General features: G+C 36.5%; 1 protein-coding gene across 1 annotated transcript; it reads left to right on the top strand.

Moving 5' to 3' along the window:
• Positions 1–7,352: 7,352 nt before the first annotated feature.
• On the top strand, positions 7,353–10,695 carry lum (lumican). The gene is given in 5 exon segments (XM_043237957.1): positions 7,353–7,506; positions 7,599–7,656; positions 8,524–9,020; positions 9,023–9,428; positions 9,510–10,695. Coding segments are annotated over 3 exon segments (1,032 nt in total). The 5' UTR covers positions 7,353–7,506; positions 7,599–7,656; positions 8,524–8,549; the 3' UTR covers positions 9,665–10,695.
• Positions 10,696–14,724: the final 4,029 nt, after the last annotated feature.

Genomic DNA, 14,724 nt, shown 5'->3' with positions numbered 1-14,724 from the left:
CTGTGCTTTCTGGGAACTTTCACTGGGCGGTTTACCGGGTTTGTTCGGGCACACGGTTGGTTTTCAGGTAAATGAAACCGAACGAGGCTTCAACATAACACACAGGACAAACTTTCTATGATGGATGCTACAGCCGCAGAAGGCCTTCAAGAGCTACGGTAAAACAATTTCACGTTTGGGTGCTAGCTCTGTGTCAAACAAAACCGTGTTTGTGGCGTTTAGATGAATTACACAACCATTGCTCAGATTGAAACATTGAAGCGTTTTTAGGGAAAGTCCGAAGAAAAAGTTTTCAGAGCCTTTCATGTGGCTCATTGTGTCCAAAAATACAAAGAAAATTAAGACATTCGGTGCTTTTAATTGTGTGGTTTAATTTCCTTTAATTCTTCTCAGCTTTCTGTCTTGAAACGAAATATTATTCTTTCTCTGTATTTCGTTTCCTTGAGGCAGAAATAGCAGTTTTTAAAAAATAATAGTCGCAATTCTGCCATCTCAGAGTCACCGCTGCAGACGAATGCGGTTTAACCCGTCCACCATAAACAGACTTTATGAAAATGTAAAAAATTGCTATGAATTGCTATGATTAGCTGTTAGGATGTTAGTTAGCCTTTGTGGAGATTATATATATATATATATATATATAAATTTCCTGATTTGGTCCCTAGACAATATATGCTTATGAAACAGAAGGAATAAAAAAACAGAAGATCAAATTTAAGATCCTAATGTAAATTCTTTAACCATGAATAACTTAAAAAAATGGCATTTGTTAGTAATGACATTAAACATTAACTATACTTCTATACACTCTAGTTTTAAAACCCATAGCTTGGGATGATTTTAATACAGCAGAAGTGTTGTTAATGTATTTTAACACCCCGCCCCCTTTCAATTTCATGATACATCCTGCAGGTTTCCTCTGGTTTCTCTCTGGTGCCCCCTTGTGGATTCTTTTGCGCCGCACTGTTTTGAGTTCTTTCTCAATTTAAACACATTTTACTGTCATACGAGCTTTAATAATTAAGCTCCTCCTCCAGAACTCAACGGTGAAGTGAAGTGCAGTGTGTGTGTGTGTGTGTGTGTGTGTGTGTGTGTGTAAGTGAGAAATGGAGGGGACACAGTGTGGGATTGTGTATGTGTAAATATACGAATGTGTGTGTGTGCCAGAGAGCTAAGTGTGCGAGAGGTGGTATATTTAACAACTGTGGCAGTTTAAAGCCTCTCTTCTTACTTGAGGGAAAAAGTTAACATCACCACACTGCACTGGACAAGAGCTGTACAGAGTAGAGCGGAGGTGGAAATAAAATAATAATAAAATAATGTGGACATTACTTTCATGAATTACATTTTTCCAAATTAAATGTCTATTATTTATGTTGTAAAATGTAGGAAGTATAAATATCACCCACAATCATATATCCACACAAAAGGACATTTTATATCTAAACAATTTTTTTTTTGGAAGGCCATTTTCATGCCTTTAATATTTTACAAATAAAAAGATTATTGTGAAATAATAAAGTTTAAAGTAAAAAATAAAGCCACTTTATTGGCGTATTAATAAAATTATATAAAGCAGCATATAAAATAGTTATTTTGTTGTTAACTAAAAGAAAATAGTTAATTGAGATATATGAAATATGTTAGGTGAATATTTTAACTTAAATGACAATTAAAAATATATGCCTTTGATAACAATTGCTAAAGTTGAAGTGCTAAAACTTTTTAAAACTTTTTTAATAGATGTGTTTACAAAAAGACAATAGTACGATGACAAAAGAACAAAACAATTATTAATATTTGAAGTAGAAATTAATTGAAGACATATAACAAGTTAAGTCACAATGTTAAAAATACTATATTGGTATACAAATAATATAAAACAACTTCAAATTGTGAGATATGATAACATCAAAAACAGTGATATTATTGTTACTAAAATAAAGCTGAAATAAAAAAAAAAGTAAATATTAGACTGAAATACCTAAATAATGGGTTAATATTCCAAAAACGTTTAATATTATTTAAAAGAAAAAAGATAAACAATAAAGGTGGCAAAAGCACAATTTAACACTTTAAGCTATATAATAAAAATTATATGTAAAAAAATATATATATTTATGCTGTCAAACAATTGCATAAATATATATATATATATATATATATATATATATATATATATATATATATATATATATATATATATATATATATTTGCATGTATATATGTGTATATGTCATATATAAATTGAATATATAAACGTGACATTTTTCCTAAATATACACATGCATGTGTGTGTGTATTTACATGATAAATATACACAGTGCACACACATGCATTATGCAAACAAAACTTTTGGATGTGTTTAATCATTTGACAGCGCTAATATTATGATAAAAAAATATTAAATAATATACATTAAGTAAATAATACTAAAACAAATCCAGTTTTGCTACATATATGCATATCAGGCTCAGTTAGTTTAATGTGCTCCAGAAAGAAGCCACTATTCTAGCTTTATGGAGTAATGCAAATTTAAAACGCATTTTATGCATTCTGGCACTTTAACACTTTCCTGTCACAATAAGAACTGATGCTCAGAGCGTCACGTCATGACTGGGAGATGATCAGGACAGTGCTGAAGCGTGAGCTTCGGTCAGCTCTCGCTCTCACATGCCTCCGCAGCATGCTGCGACATCTTAACTAGCTTGCTGGTATTATATTAAGTGGATATACAGAGGTCTCGCAGCCGTCTGTGGCACATGTGCTACCATGTGTGTGCGTGAGTGTGTGTTTGCCAATGTGAGGCTCAGCTCTGAGTCTGTTTGTGGCAGTACTGAGGTGTCTGAGGTGCGTTTGTCCGCCTCAGGATCACCCAACACTTGACTATTTGTGTCCAAACTGAGTCTAAATGCCTCTTAATTGAGAGGAGAGCTGATGGCTGGGATTTTACAGCGCGAACACATTGTTAAAATAAAGATCGAGCAACGCCAGTTCTCTCTAAAAACCAAGAGTATAATATAATATGAATTTTCATGTATTAATGCATATTTTAATAGATTATTTGATGGTTTATTCAGACATTTCCAGCCTTTTGTAAAAGTATAAAATGCAATATAAATATAATTGAAAATCAACACAAATAGTTTACGTTCATCTATATGTATAATTACATATACTAAAATATTATATAATATATTTCATAATCCAATATTGTCTAATATGTTTTTGATTTGTGACTCAAATCATTTTGTGAATTGATTCATGTGAAATTAATAGTTTGAACTAATCCGTGGACATAGATTGAACATACAAACTGAATATATACATTTTGATTTTTTTTTTTTCTTTTAAACACATTCACACTAGACAAAATCATCTAAAGAAATCAAATGTGACCCTGGACCACACAGCCAGCCTTAGGCTCAGTTTTTAGATTCATACACATAAAAGCTGAATAATAGGACAATATTTGGCCGTGATATAACTATTTGAAAATCTGGGGGAAATCTAAATCTAAAAAAAATCAAAATACTGAGAAAATGACCTTAAAGTTGTAAAAATTAAGATCTTAGCAATGCATATTTCTACTTAAAAATGAAGTTACAGTAGGACATTTACTAAATATCTTCATGAAATATGATCTTTATTAGAAAAATCAAGAATTTTGACCCATACAATGTATTTTTTTCCTATTGCTATAAATATACCCCAGAGACTTAAGACTTAAGGTTTTGTGGTTCAGGGTCACATGTACAGTATGTAGAGAGTATTCAGTATCGCTAAGGTGAAGTGCTGTTTGTGATGGCTATGGTAACATAATCTAATAAAATATTAATATTAAAAAGTTAAGGTGTTAACATCAATGTCCGGTAATAGAAGTATTAAATAGTTAAGGGGCCATTTGTGAGGTTATCGTTTTGCAACAGCTTTAAAGTAAACATGAGCCATATTGAAAAGTTTTGTGACGTTTTTCATTTTTATTCATTTGTTTGCTCTCTCTGCTTTTAAAAACCAATCAGCTGTGTGTGACTAAATCAGTTTATTGCTGACAAAGACATGTATTGTAACGGGAACCACATGAGCTAGTCCTCGGATAAAATGAAACGAGTATCATGACTCAGCTTGATACCAACAGAAAACAAGATGAAACTTGTTTTATTCAAGGGGAAAAAAGGTTACTATAACTGTAGCAGCCTTTGCCAGGGAACGTCAAGTGTCAAAACAAGTAGAAATAGCAAGGAGAGGAAACATTATAAAGCTGTTGACATCAGCTTTCTGATAGATTTATAAACCATGTTTCAATTAAATTATAACACAGTCCTCGTCTACAAACGTATTCGTCTCAAAAGCGTTCAGGCCAGGGAAAAAAAACGGGTCGGAATTTACGTAACTCGCCTGGAAACGTCTGGTCCTGTCAGAAACCAAGACGCAGACGCAGTTTGGACTTTCCTGTGGGTAGTTTTGAAGACGGAGGGAATTTGTCCGCTAACGTCACCGTAAACTCGTGTAGGTGAGATGAAAAGAGGAAATGAGAGAAATCCACAAGCAGACAAAGTTGTAGGTGCTGGACCTTTTCGTGGAACTGGTGAGGAGAATCTTTCCAGTGATCTTCAGGGACGCTGAGGTTTTCATTTTGTGTGCGTGTCAATGTCCAGACAGGAAAGACAGAGAGAGCACAGCTGGACGACAGAATGCTCTTACAACATGCTCAGTGTCATTACGCCAAGTTAAGCTGGAAATAAAGAAGCTTTATGGTCAAATAAATACATTTATGACAGCAACAACAAAACCACCAGCTGTGGTCGCCAGAACATTACTAGAAGAAGAAGAAAAAGAAGAAATATAGGGACAATAGGTTGGTCACCGTATATTTTGTAACTGTGTATGTAGTTTAATTATAGTGATGATGATGGAGGCATTGACAGTATATTGGAAAGACGGTCATCAGCATTTGCATTTCTAACAAACATGGCAGTGTTACACACATAAAATCAGTGTTATAAACTATACAAACAAAACGGTTAGATATACAGGGCTGGCCAAAAGTATTAGAAGACCTGACAGATCGGAAAATATTGATCCTTTTGCCTCCAAAAGCATGATTTCAATTCATAATGTTCATGAAACATGCAGTGCTTTATAAAGACCTTTTTTTTTTATCAACCTGTCATTTTTACATTATATAGTGGTGTTACTGTTAACCAAATCTAAACCCATGCAATTATTAATGCGTAGTGTAATGATGACTTGATAAGTGTTACGAATAATTATAACCACAGTTAATGCGTTATAAGTTGTATAATGCATTATAAGGTATATCCCAGTATTAAAATAACAATGCTATCTCAACCAGTTAATACATATTTTTGAGATGATTAGCACAAATTCGTACATCCTCACTCGTACTATTTTGTACGATTTGTTTAGACTCCAGTTGTTGAAGTAGGTTTAGGTTAGGTGTAGGTCATTTGTACAGATTCATTCGAATTAGCCACCTCGTAAAATATGTACGAATTGCTCTGAGATAAGGCTGAAAATAAAAGCACTGTCTCAAAGCTAATTTCCATCAGTTAAGACTAGTGATGCAAAGTGTAATAAATGACTTGTGTTTGCCTTCTATGGTAAACAATGTATTTGTATCCTCTAAAAAAAGTGCTTCAGCAGCTGATTTTTATCATTCAGCCTGCAAATATACTATTTGTACATGATCTGGGGGCAACTGCAAATCTCACATACCTGTATCAGGTAGAGCTGCACAGGTTTGCCCTGGCCTGCCCCTGCTGCATAACTTCATCCGTCCAAGTCCCAACATGAGGCCTGACAGATGAGTGCAGTGAGCGAGGGGTGAGCTGCAGGGGACGTGACAGATGACGAATGGGCGATAAGGTCACGATGCTATTGGTATGAGACAGGCATGAGCACTGCAGCAGTCAGATTGATCCAGAGTAGTTTCAGACCACCCAGCGACATCAGATCTGTGGCCTAGCAGTAAGCTCATAGACTATAACAAGCCATGGTGATCGAGTATGCACTTAGAGTTTGAATCTGTCTCTCCAATCTGTTCACCCATTTTTATTTTTATTTTATATATGTTTAAATCATTTATCTGTTTACTTAGATTTTTTCTTAATTATTATATGTCCTAATAATTTTATTTCATTTTTTTGTTTATGCTTTATACCAGGGGTCACCAGAAAAGGTTGTGGACGACTGGTGTCCTGCAGAGGTCAGCTCCAACCCTGAAGCAGATCTCACTAGGTATACTTGAAAGTTCCAGGCAGGTGAGTTAAAGCAAGTTGGAGCTAAACTCTGCAGGACACCTGCTTTATTTTTGTTTTGTTTTGTTTTGAATCACAGTGAACCTGACATTTAAAGTTGACATTTATCCGGACATTCATTATTGACAAATTTATTTAGTTTTCTTTTATTTTAATTTACACACTCATTTATTCTAATATTTAAATGTAATATTATAGTTAATATAAGTAAAATAATAAAAATTTTATTAATAAAATAAATACAATATTATAATAAAGAATGATGGAAAAATGATGAAAATAGACGTTATTTTACAAACTTGTTGCTATTGTTTTTTTTTTTATATTAATTATTATTAATGTTATATTATATATTCTGATTTTGCAGTAGCGATCAAAGACAGTGCATAACCTCCTCTGATACACACGAGGCTTACAGAACAGACCTCTCATCTGGTTTTCTGGCTTTGCTGCATTCCTAAGAGCCGATGTATGCTATTAAAACTAAACTGACCTGCAATCAGCACCATCCTTCCTAGGTCCGTCGTGACTTACAGTCCACCACAGTGTGCGAGCTTCCCATCACACAAGCCCATGACCACAGCCAGACAGAAGCCGTCTGGATTTTATGAGGCTTAACTTTAAAAGATGGCACACCGTTTGATGATATACAATCTACCAGCTGTTAAAAATTGGATACACTCTTCAGTTCAGATAGTCAACACTGTTATGTAAGTCTGGTTTGGCCCACTACTGTCTTATTTGGTCAGTTTTTCCAAGTCTTATTTACAGCCCGATAGTCTAGCAGGCAGCTGCCATCTCAAGTAGCCAATTTTTTTGGCAGGCGGTTTTCCAAATAGTTTCATTAACCTTTGTTTTGTTTAGAATATTTATTTCTTCTGAGGAATGCTTAGCATTGGTTATGACAGAACCAGCCATGGAGGTGTTTGTAGGCTTGCTTGCGTCTCACACACAACAGAGGAATTGTTTTGTGGGATTGTTTGGAAAGGATGGGATGGAAAAGTGTGTGCGTGTGTGTGGCGACTATTACAGGTATATATATTTTGCAAACCCTCCCCAGTGAGTCTTTATTCCTGTCTGTGTCCCGCGAAGAACTACATGTCCCAAACTGCTTTGCTACATGTGAACCTTGTTAGAATCCATATGTTTCTCAGGGAACAACTGCTGACATCTACACACTAGAACCGCCTGACTGCTGTTTCCTATCAATCTTGGGCGACTAAGGTCTGGCTTGAGTGTTTGTCTCTCTCTCTTTCTCTCTCTCTCCCTCTCTCTCTCACTCTCTGCTTTCTTCCTCCCTTACTCTTTCTCTCCAGAGTCCTCGGGCCGCACACAACTCTACCTGAAGTCGTGCACAGAGAGAGAAGCAGGAAGGTAAGGATATCTAGCATCTGCGGTTATATTGCCCGCTTTTGTTCTGTCTGGATGAGATTATTAGAAATGTGCTCGGCAGATTTTTGGGGCGGACTGAAAAAAAAAAGTATTATCATATTGCAGATATTCGGCTTGGGGATGTTTGGGAACATCACCCATGCATGCATTTTATTCAAAACATTGTTTTAAGTTGTTTATAAATAGATTTTTTTACATAAATGATTCATTATTAAAAATGCATGAGCTGATAAAATTGTTATGCACTAGAGAGATTATGCAGTATTTTTTTTAATTGTTTTTCACAAATACTCTTGCAAAATTGCATGCATAATACCTAATCTAATTTATTCTTCTTTTCTTTCTTCTTTCATGAAATATTAATCAATTAGTTAATATTATTATAAAAGTACTTTTGCATTATTCATCATTTGCAATGCAATAATTCTTCAGCATAGCATGCAAAGACAAAGCGACCTATAGGTATGAGGTAAGGATAAAGTAATTCGAGATACTGCTTGGATCTGCACATAAGCAATGTGGGTCTAATTTGCAAAGGGAGGAACGGCTGTCTGGGCCTATTTGCATTCTTGAGGATGAAGTCATCAATTTCCATTAAAAGAATGTCTCTGGGTCTTGTTTATGTCTGAGGTTGATCGTAGAAAGTTCTGTTATTCTTAAACATTTTTTCACATTGTAATATTGCCCCTTATGTAACCATATAACTGTCTCTTCTCTTCTCTTCTCTTCTCTTCTCTTCTCTTCTCTTCTCTTCTCTTCTCTTCTCTTCTCTTCTCTTCTCTTCTCTTCTCTTCTCTTCTCTTCTCTTCTCTTCTCTTCTCTTCTCTTCTCTTCTCTTCTCTTCTCTAGGTTTGATTCGACTGAGTTGTGCAGCCATGTTTGCTCTTGGCTTCTTCCTGTTGGCTGGACTGCTATGTCAGAGTTTGGCTCAATACGATTACTATGACGAATACTACGTCCCCTCCGCACCACTGGAGGGATTATCGTCTCCTACTTGTGCCCAGGAGTGCGAATGTCCCATCAGCTTCCCCACAGCCATGTACTGCAACGAGCGCAACTTGAAGTTTATCCCTATTGTGCCGAGCGGCATCAAATACCTCTACCTGCATAACAACTTAATCGAGGAGATCAAGACTGGCGTGTTCGACAACGCCACCGACCTCCGCTGGCTCGTCCTGGACAACAACATCATCACCAGCGACAAGATCCAGTCTGGTACCATTGATAAATTGAGCAAACTGGAGAAGCTCCTCTTCAGCAATAACAAGCTAACCAAACCCCCTGGTCCTCTTTCGAAGTCCCTGGATGAGTTGAAGTTGGTCGGCAACCAGCTGAGCTCTTTCCCGCTAACACCTTGTCTGGGATGGAAAACCTGACCACCATCCACCTGTCCAAGAACAAGCTGACCACCGAGAGCATCACAGGTGCCTTCAAAGGCCTGAAGTCCCTCGTTCTGCTGGATGTGAGCGAGAACAAGCTCAAGAAACTTCCCGCGGGAGTTCCCCCTTCACTTTTGATGCTCTACGCCGATACTAACGAAATCGACAGCATCCCTAGTGGCTATCTGGCCAAGCTCCCGCTCCTGCAGTACCTGCGTGTCTCTCACAACAAGCTGGTGGACTCTGGTATCCCTGCGGGTGTATTCAATGTGTCTTCTTTGCTTGAGCTCGACCTGTCTTTTAACAAGCTGAAGTCCATCCCAGAGATCAACGAATCGCTCGAGCACCTGTACCTGCAAGTCAATGAGATAAGCAGTAAGTCCTGCTCTGTTTCCATCTGTTCAAGCTACAGATTTTGCATGAGTTTTATTCCATTTTCCACTTCTGTTTCTTCAGAGTTTGACCTGACGAATATCTGCAAGTTCAGCTCCCCGGTCAACTACTCTCGACTGAGGACCCTGCGCTTGGATGGAAACAACCTCACACACAGCAGTATGCCAGATGACACGGCTAACTGCCTACGCCAAGCCTCAGAGATCATCTTTGAATAGAGTCGCATCTCGCTAGTAGTTTATCAAACAAATTAAGGCTATTGCTCTTATTAGACACTCTGATTGACATATGCATGTCTTTATTCATGATCCCGGCAACCATATCTGGTTACATGCAACACTTCCTCTATAAAATGTTTATGAACACATCTGTATATATATATATATATATATATATATATATATATATATATATATATATATATATATATATATAAAGGGCAGCAGTAGTCTGGGGTCTTCAAATCTGGCACATAAAATTTCAGTCTTGTATGGTACTGTATAAAGAGTATTAGATGAATTAGATGAAATATTCCCATTTAAATGAGAGACATATTTGTGCAAATTGTGAATAGCCCAGTGTGCACTCTATACGAAGCAGCACTATATGTCATCTAAGCGCATGTTAAATACCTTATCAGTCACAATTGTAATCATGTTATTAATAAACCTGCCGGTAAGGACATTAGATTGTTTAGAGTACACATTATGGAACATAACTATCTTAGTTGTATATAAAATGACTAAATGTGCAGTGATGTTGAAGGATATCAAGAATTCATCTGAAATTGAAATGCACGCAAAACTGAAAAAAAGAAAAAATGCTGGACACTGAATGAATTTGATGAGGTTTAGCTAACTGCTAAATAAATCTAAAGGTTTTTTTATTATTATTTAACTGAGGAATTTCAGTGGCAAAATGTTGTATTAATAGCAAATTAGTATCAGCTTGAATTTCTTAACTCTGCCAACATTTATACCATATTTTATCTGCATGCAGTTCATCTTATTTTGTAACAGAGATTGCTTTCAATTCTATGGTAAACCACATTGAATTTTTTTTATGTATTCAATACACCATTTCACATCATCACCATGTTAGTCAAATTATTGAGCCGTGAGATTACAGTAACTTTGGCAGACTGTTGTAGAAGTTGTAAGTTCCCTGATTTGTTGTTTTATTTTGTTAAAAAAAAACAAATGCCAAAGCAGTTTGTTCATCTTTATTTGAATAAACCATATTTCTTACATGTGTTGAGGGATACTGGTATCAATAATGAGGTCACATGTAGAAATTAATAAATTAATATTATACACATTATTCAAATAATAGAAAACATTTTACATTGAAAACTTGACATCACAATTCTCTGAGGCATCATCACAGGAATTTTAGAGTAGATTTAAAGTCTTTTGATTTATAAACATAACGGCATCAATCTTTACTACAATGAAAGTAAACTCTCAATAGTTCCCTTTACACAGTGGCAAGTTTTATTATTTTTGTCTTGGTTGTTGATCTTCCAGCTTGGAAATGTGGATTTCCATTTCTCAGTCCTGCTGGCAGGGATGGAAAGAAACCTGTGGTATGAATCTGTTCTCCATCTTCTTTCTGGCCTCTCAGCCAAACTTACCCAACTTAACAAAGGTCTATGAGTTTTGCTCTGTCTGAAGCGGAGGCATGATGACAGCTTCCTGTAGCAAATGTCTTCTCTTGATGTCTCTAGCTGAAATACAGGCTATGGATATAAATATAGTGTTTGTGTGATGAAAAGATTTTGTATAAGGTGTTATTTTTGTGGTGCATCCAATGGCGGTGTAATGTAAGAAACTTTATACTGTTGCCAGGTAAGAGGTATAGAAAATATCAAAACATCTTATAATATTAGTGAATTATTATGGATTATTGAAGTAGTTTAAACTTCACAACTATGGAATTTGACAACAAACTAGATGAAGTATGCAGTAGTAATATTGACTCTATCCTTGGACTGTATGTTTTTGTCATGTATAGCTCTACTAGCAAAAAAAAAAGGTTATACAAGTAGAATTCAGAACATGCTTGCTCCTACTTAAAACAATTAAACTTGGAAAAAAAGCCACTCCAGTTCTAGTTTGACACTATTTTTAATTCAACTACTGGCCTCATGGGATAGCAAAGCATTCACTGGCTGCACATTTCAGAAGCTCAGTGGCTTGGCGGATGCAGAAGGTCATCCGGGTTCGCGTACTGTATCACGAATGCTAAACAGTCTGACATTCTTCCCATTTGGCATACTGTTTTTGCATAACGTGTAGCTGGGTTGTTCGCATATTCAGATGCCGTGCCAGTATTTGAGTTAACTGTAAACATTCATTCCCATCCTCAGCTTAGAACATACCTTGGATGAATCATAAAACAGCCCAACAGTTGGTTAGTTCTTTCCCTTTTACCTCTTCCAACCATCTGCTCCTATCTCTATCTCAAACCACACCTTCACATCAGGAACGTCAAAAGTTGCATTTAACATAACTACAGATCTTTCTGTACAAGTCTGAGCTAGCGCTAAAAATGAGTGTTTTAATTAAAACAGTAGAGTTGCAGGCAGACAACCCAGCATTCCAGAAGAATGAAGGGTCTGGGGTGACCATGTGATAGTTAGAAAGAAAGACACTGTGGGAGTTCTTTCTTTTGTCCATGTGTTAGAAACGGATGATGGATAGGCAGTTCTGGCTTTTTGTTTGAAATATCTTTACCACTTTATAGCAGCCTGGGCATTTAAATTCACCACAAGCTGATTTTGCAGGACCAAACACACACACACACATGCACTTTTGATGTTGATGACCAGATGTTGATGATGAAATGCAGTTTTCTGTCTCCTCACATTTGTTCTGTGGAGCACAAAAGGGAGTTCATTTATAGTATAGTAAGCATGAGAAATTATGAGTTTCTGGAGCATGGCAGATCTTGCTCCTTTCACATCATGATAGAGCAGGGTCTCCGTTACATTGATTGTTAATTAGATAGAAGCAGATCTAAATGTGAGTTTGCAGGCGATTGTAAGGAAGGGTTGGAGAAGTCTGAAAAAGATGTCTCTTTTCTCTTTTTTTTTTTGGAAACTAAGATATGACATTTTTACATTTTATTTCAAAAGCTTAAGTTGAATTTCCATTGCTTTGTTTTGTTTCATGCAAAAAAAAGTCTGTTATTCTGAGACATGATGAAATTTTTATTTTTAAATGAATTATTCCATAACCTAACCAAAGTGCACTGACACTGTTATGTTGCTGTGACAAAAGTCAATGTTGCCATGTCATATGTTTTGTGTGAGTGTGCTTGTCAGCTGTGCAATTGAGGTCTTGCTATAAAACTACAGTCTGTTATTCAGTGTCTACTAGACACTGGAGAGATTTGGTGGGAAAAGAGACCATTGTAATGTTTGTTAGCTAGTCCTCCTACAGCTGATCTCCTGAGAGAGGACAGTTTCTGCTCTTGCTTAGAATAGGATAGTTGTGCTACACTGTCATGCTATATGTGAGAACAAATTAAGCTTACAAAGGTTCCCTTGGGGGATAAAATCTGTTTATTTCATACATGTGATATTATCAGAAATTATAAACTTGATTTGTGTGGCTCTGCATTTACAAATGTTGGGATTTTTTTTTCTTTGACGTCAAAGTGAAATGGAAATTTACTTATTCTGTCTATCTGAAAATATCCTAATGGTTTTAATTAGTGTTTCAGTAAAATGTCAAACTCTTCTCAGAGTTCTCCAATCTTTTAGTCTGCCAAAACCCCCTACATTTTTACAATTGACTGCAAGCTCTCATTCTGATATGGCACCCAACAGATCTGCCACTCCAATCAACATTTATGGGTTGCACCATAATATTATATTTTTTTTATGAGAATTGCCGCTCTGCATAAGAATGGTGGAAGTTGCTTGACATTTGTAAAGTGCAAAGTAAAGTAGTGAGCTCTTTTACATCATAAGGTCCAGACCCTGATTAATCCCGTTTGTGATTGAATCATTCAGACTGTTTTTGTGAACCAGTTCATGATTAGTTCATGAGTTAGATAAGAATATGCTGGTGTAGATGCTTCTTTTGTGGACGGCCAGACATCTGGAGATCTGACAGGCCATGTGTGCTCTGTAAAGTACTGTATATGAGATTTGAAATTGTATGAGATTTGATGGTCCCAACTTAAAGGGCAGTTCTGCCATCATTTATAATGCATGCATTGTGGTGCTTTCATAAACATGTGTTGAAGTTGTTGAACAAAGTTGTTAAAGTTTGTTTTCTATCCATGCAAAAAGTATTCTCGTAGCTTCATAAAATTACAATTGAACCACTGATGTCTCATGGACTACCTTACTAGGCCTTGAAGTTGTCAGTTGGGTTGCAGGGTCAGAAAGCTCTTTGATTCATCTTAAATTGTGTTCCAAAGATGAAAGAAGGATATTTCATTTTTGGATGAAATATTTTTTTAAGAGCAGAAATCCTCTTTTTACAAGACAATAACATCCTTTCAACAGGATAAAGATTTGCTCCTTTTCAATTGAGCAATGGGACTTTAATCAGTGCCCTACCCAAATGAAAGACCTTCTATATCCGACTTTCCTTTTCTCCATCTTGAAATATCTACAACAGGATCCAGATGTTGAAACAGATGTTGCCTGGTTACTACCCACTGCCTTTCCATTCATTGCGAAGCTATGTGCAACTTAAGTAGAGAATAGAGACCTGCCGGGATATCGTGCAGGATTAACTCTCTAACATCACTGTGCCTTTCACCAGTTTTTGCATTCCAACTTAATTCTACCTTTCACGGGTTGGGACGAGTCTCCATCAGTGCAAAATGACAGCCAGATGATGTGCATTACCTGAGGGGGCGGCCGAGTTTAAAAGGGTGAAAAGAATCCCCAGTGTCATGAGAGATAGAGATATGTACTTTGAAAAGAAAGAGTTAAATGTCTCGAAGCCACCTGCAACAGTTTGAAGGGTGTCATATTTGCCAGTGTCCCCCAACCCCTGAGGCTCCACAGACCCTCACTGCACCAAGAAAAGAGTAAGAAAATAGAGAAAAAGTGCTATGCCAGCAATAAGTAACCAATGCATGCTTACTGAAAGACAACTCCACAAGTATGTTTGAAGCTTCTACACACCCCCTTATTCAAGCTCACCAGCTGATGTCAAAGGTTTGGCCTTGGGGAAGTTACACTACCAACAATAGTAATCTAATAAGACTGTGTCTTCTGATGCATGTCCGGGCCAGAAAGAAAGTGGGAGAAACT

The sequence above is a fragment of the Puntigrus tetrazona genome, chromosome 4 (genome assembly GCF_018831695.1).
Source record: "Puntigrus tetrazona isolate hp1 chromosome 4, ASM1883169v1, whole genome shotgun sequence".
Classification (NCBI taxonomy): Eukaryota; Metazoa; Chordata; class Actinopteri; order Cypriniformes; family Cyprinidae; genus Puntigrus; species Puntigrus tetrazona.
Note: the sequence above shows the minus strand (reverse complement) of the source record. Positions and strands in the feature narration are given on the sequence as shown.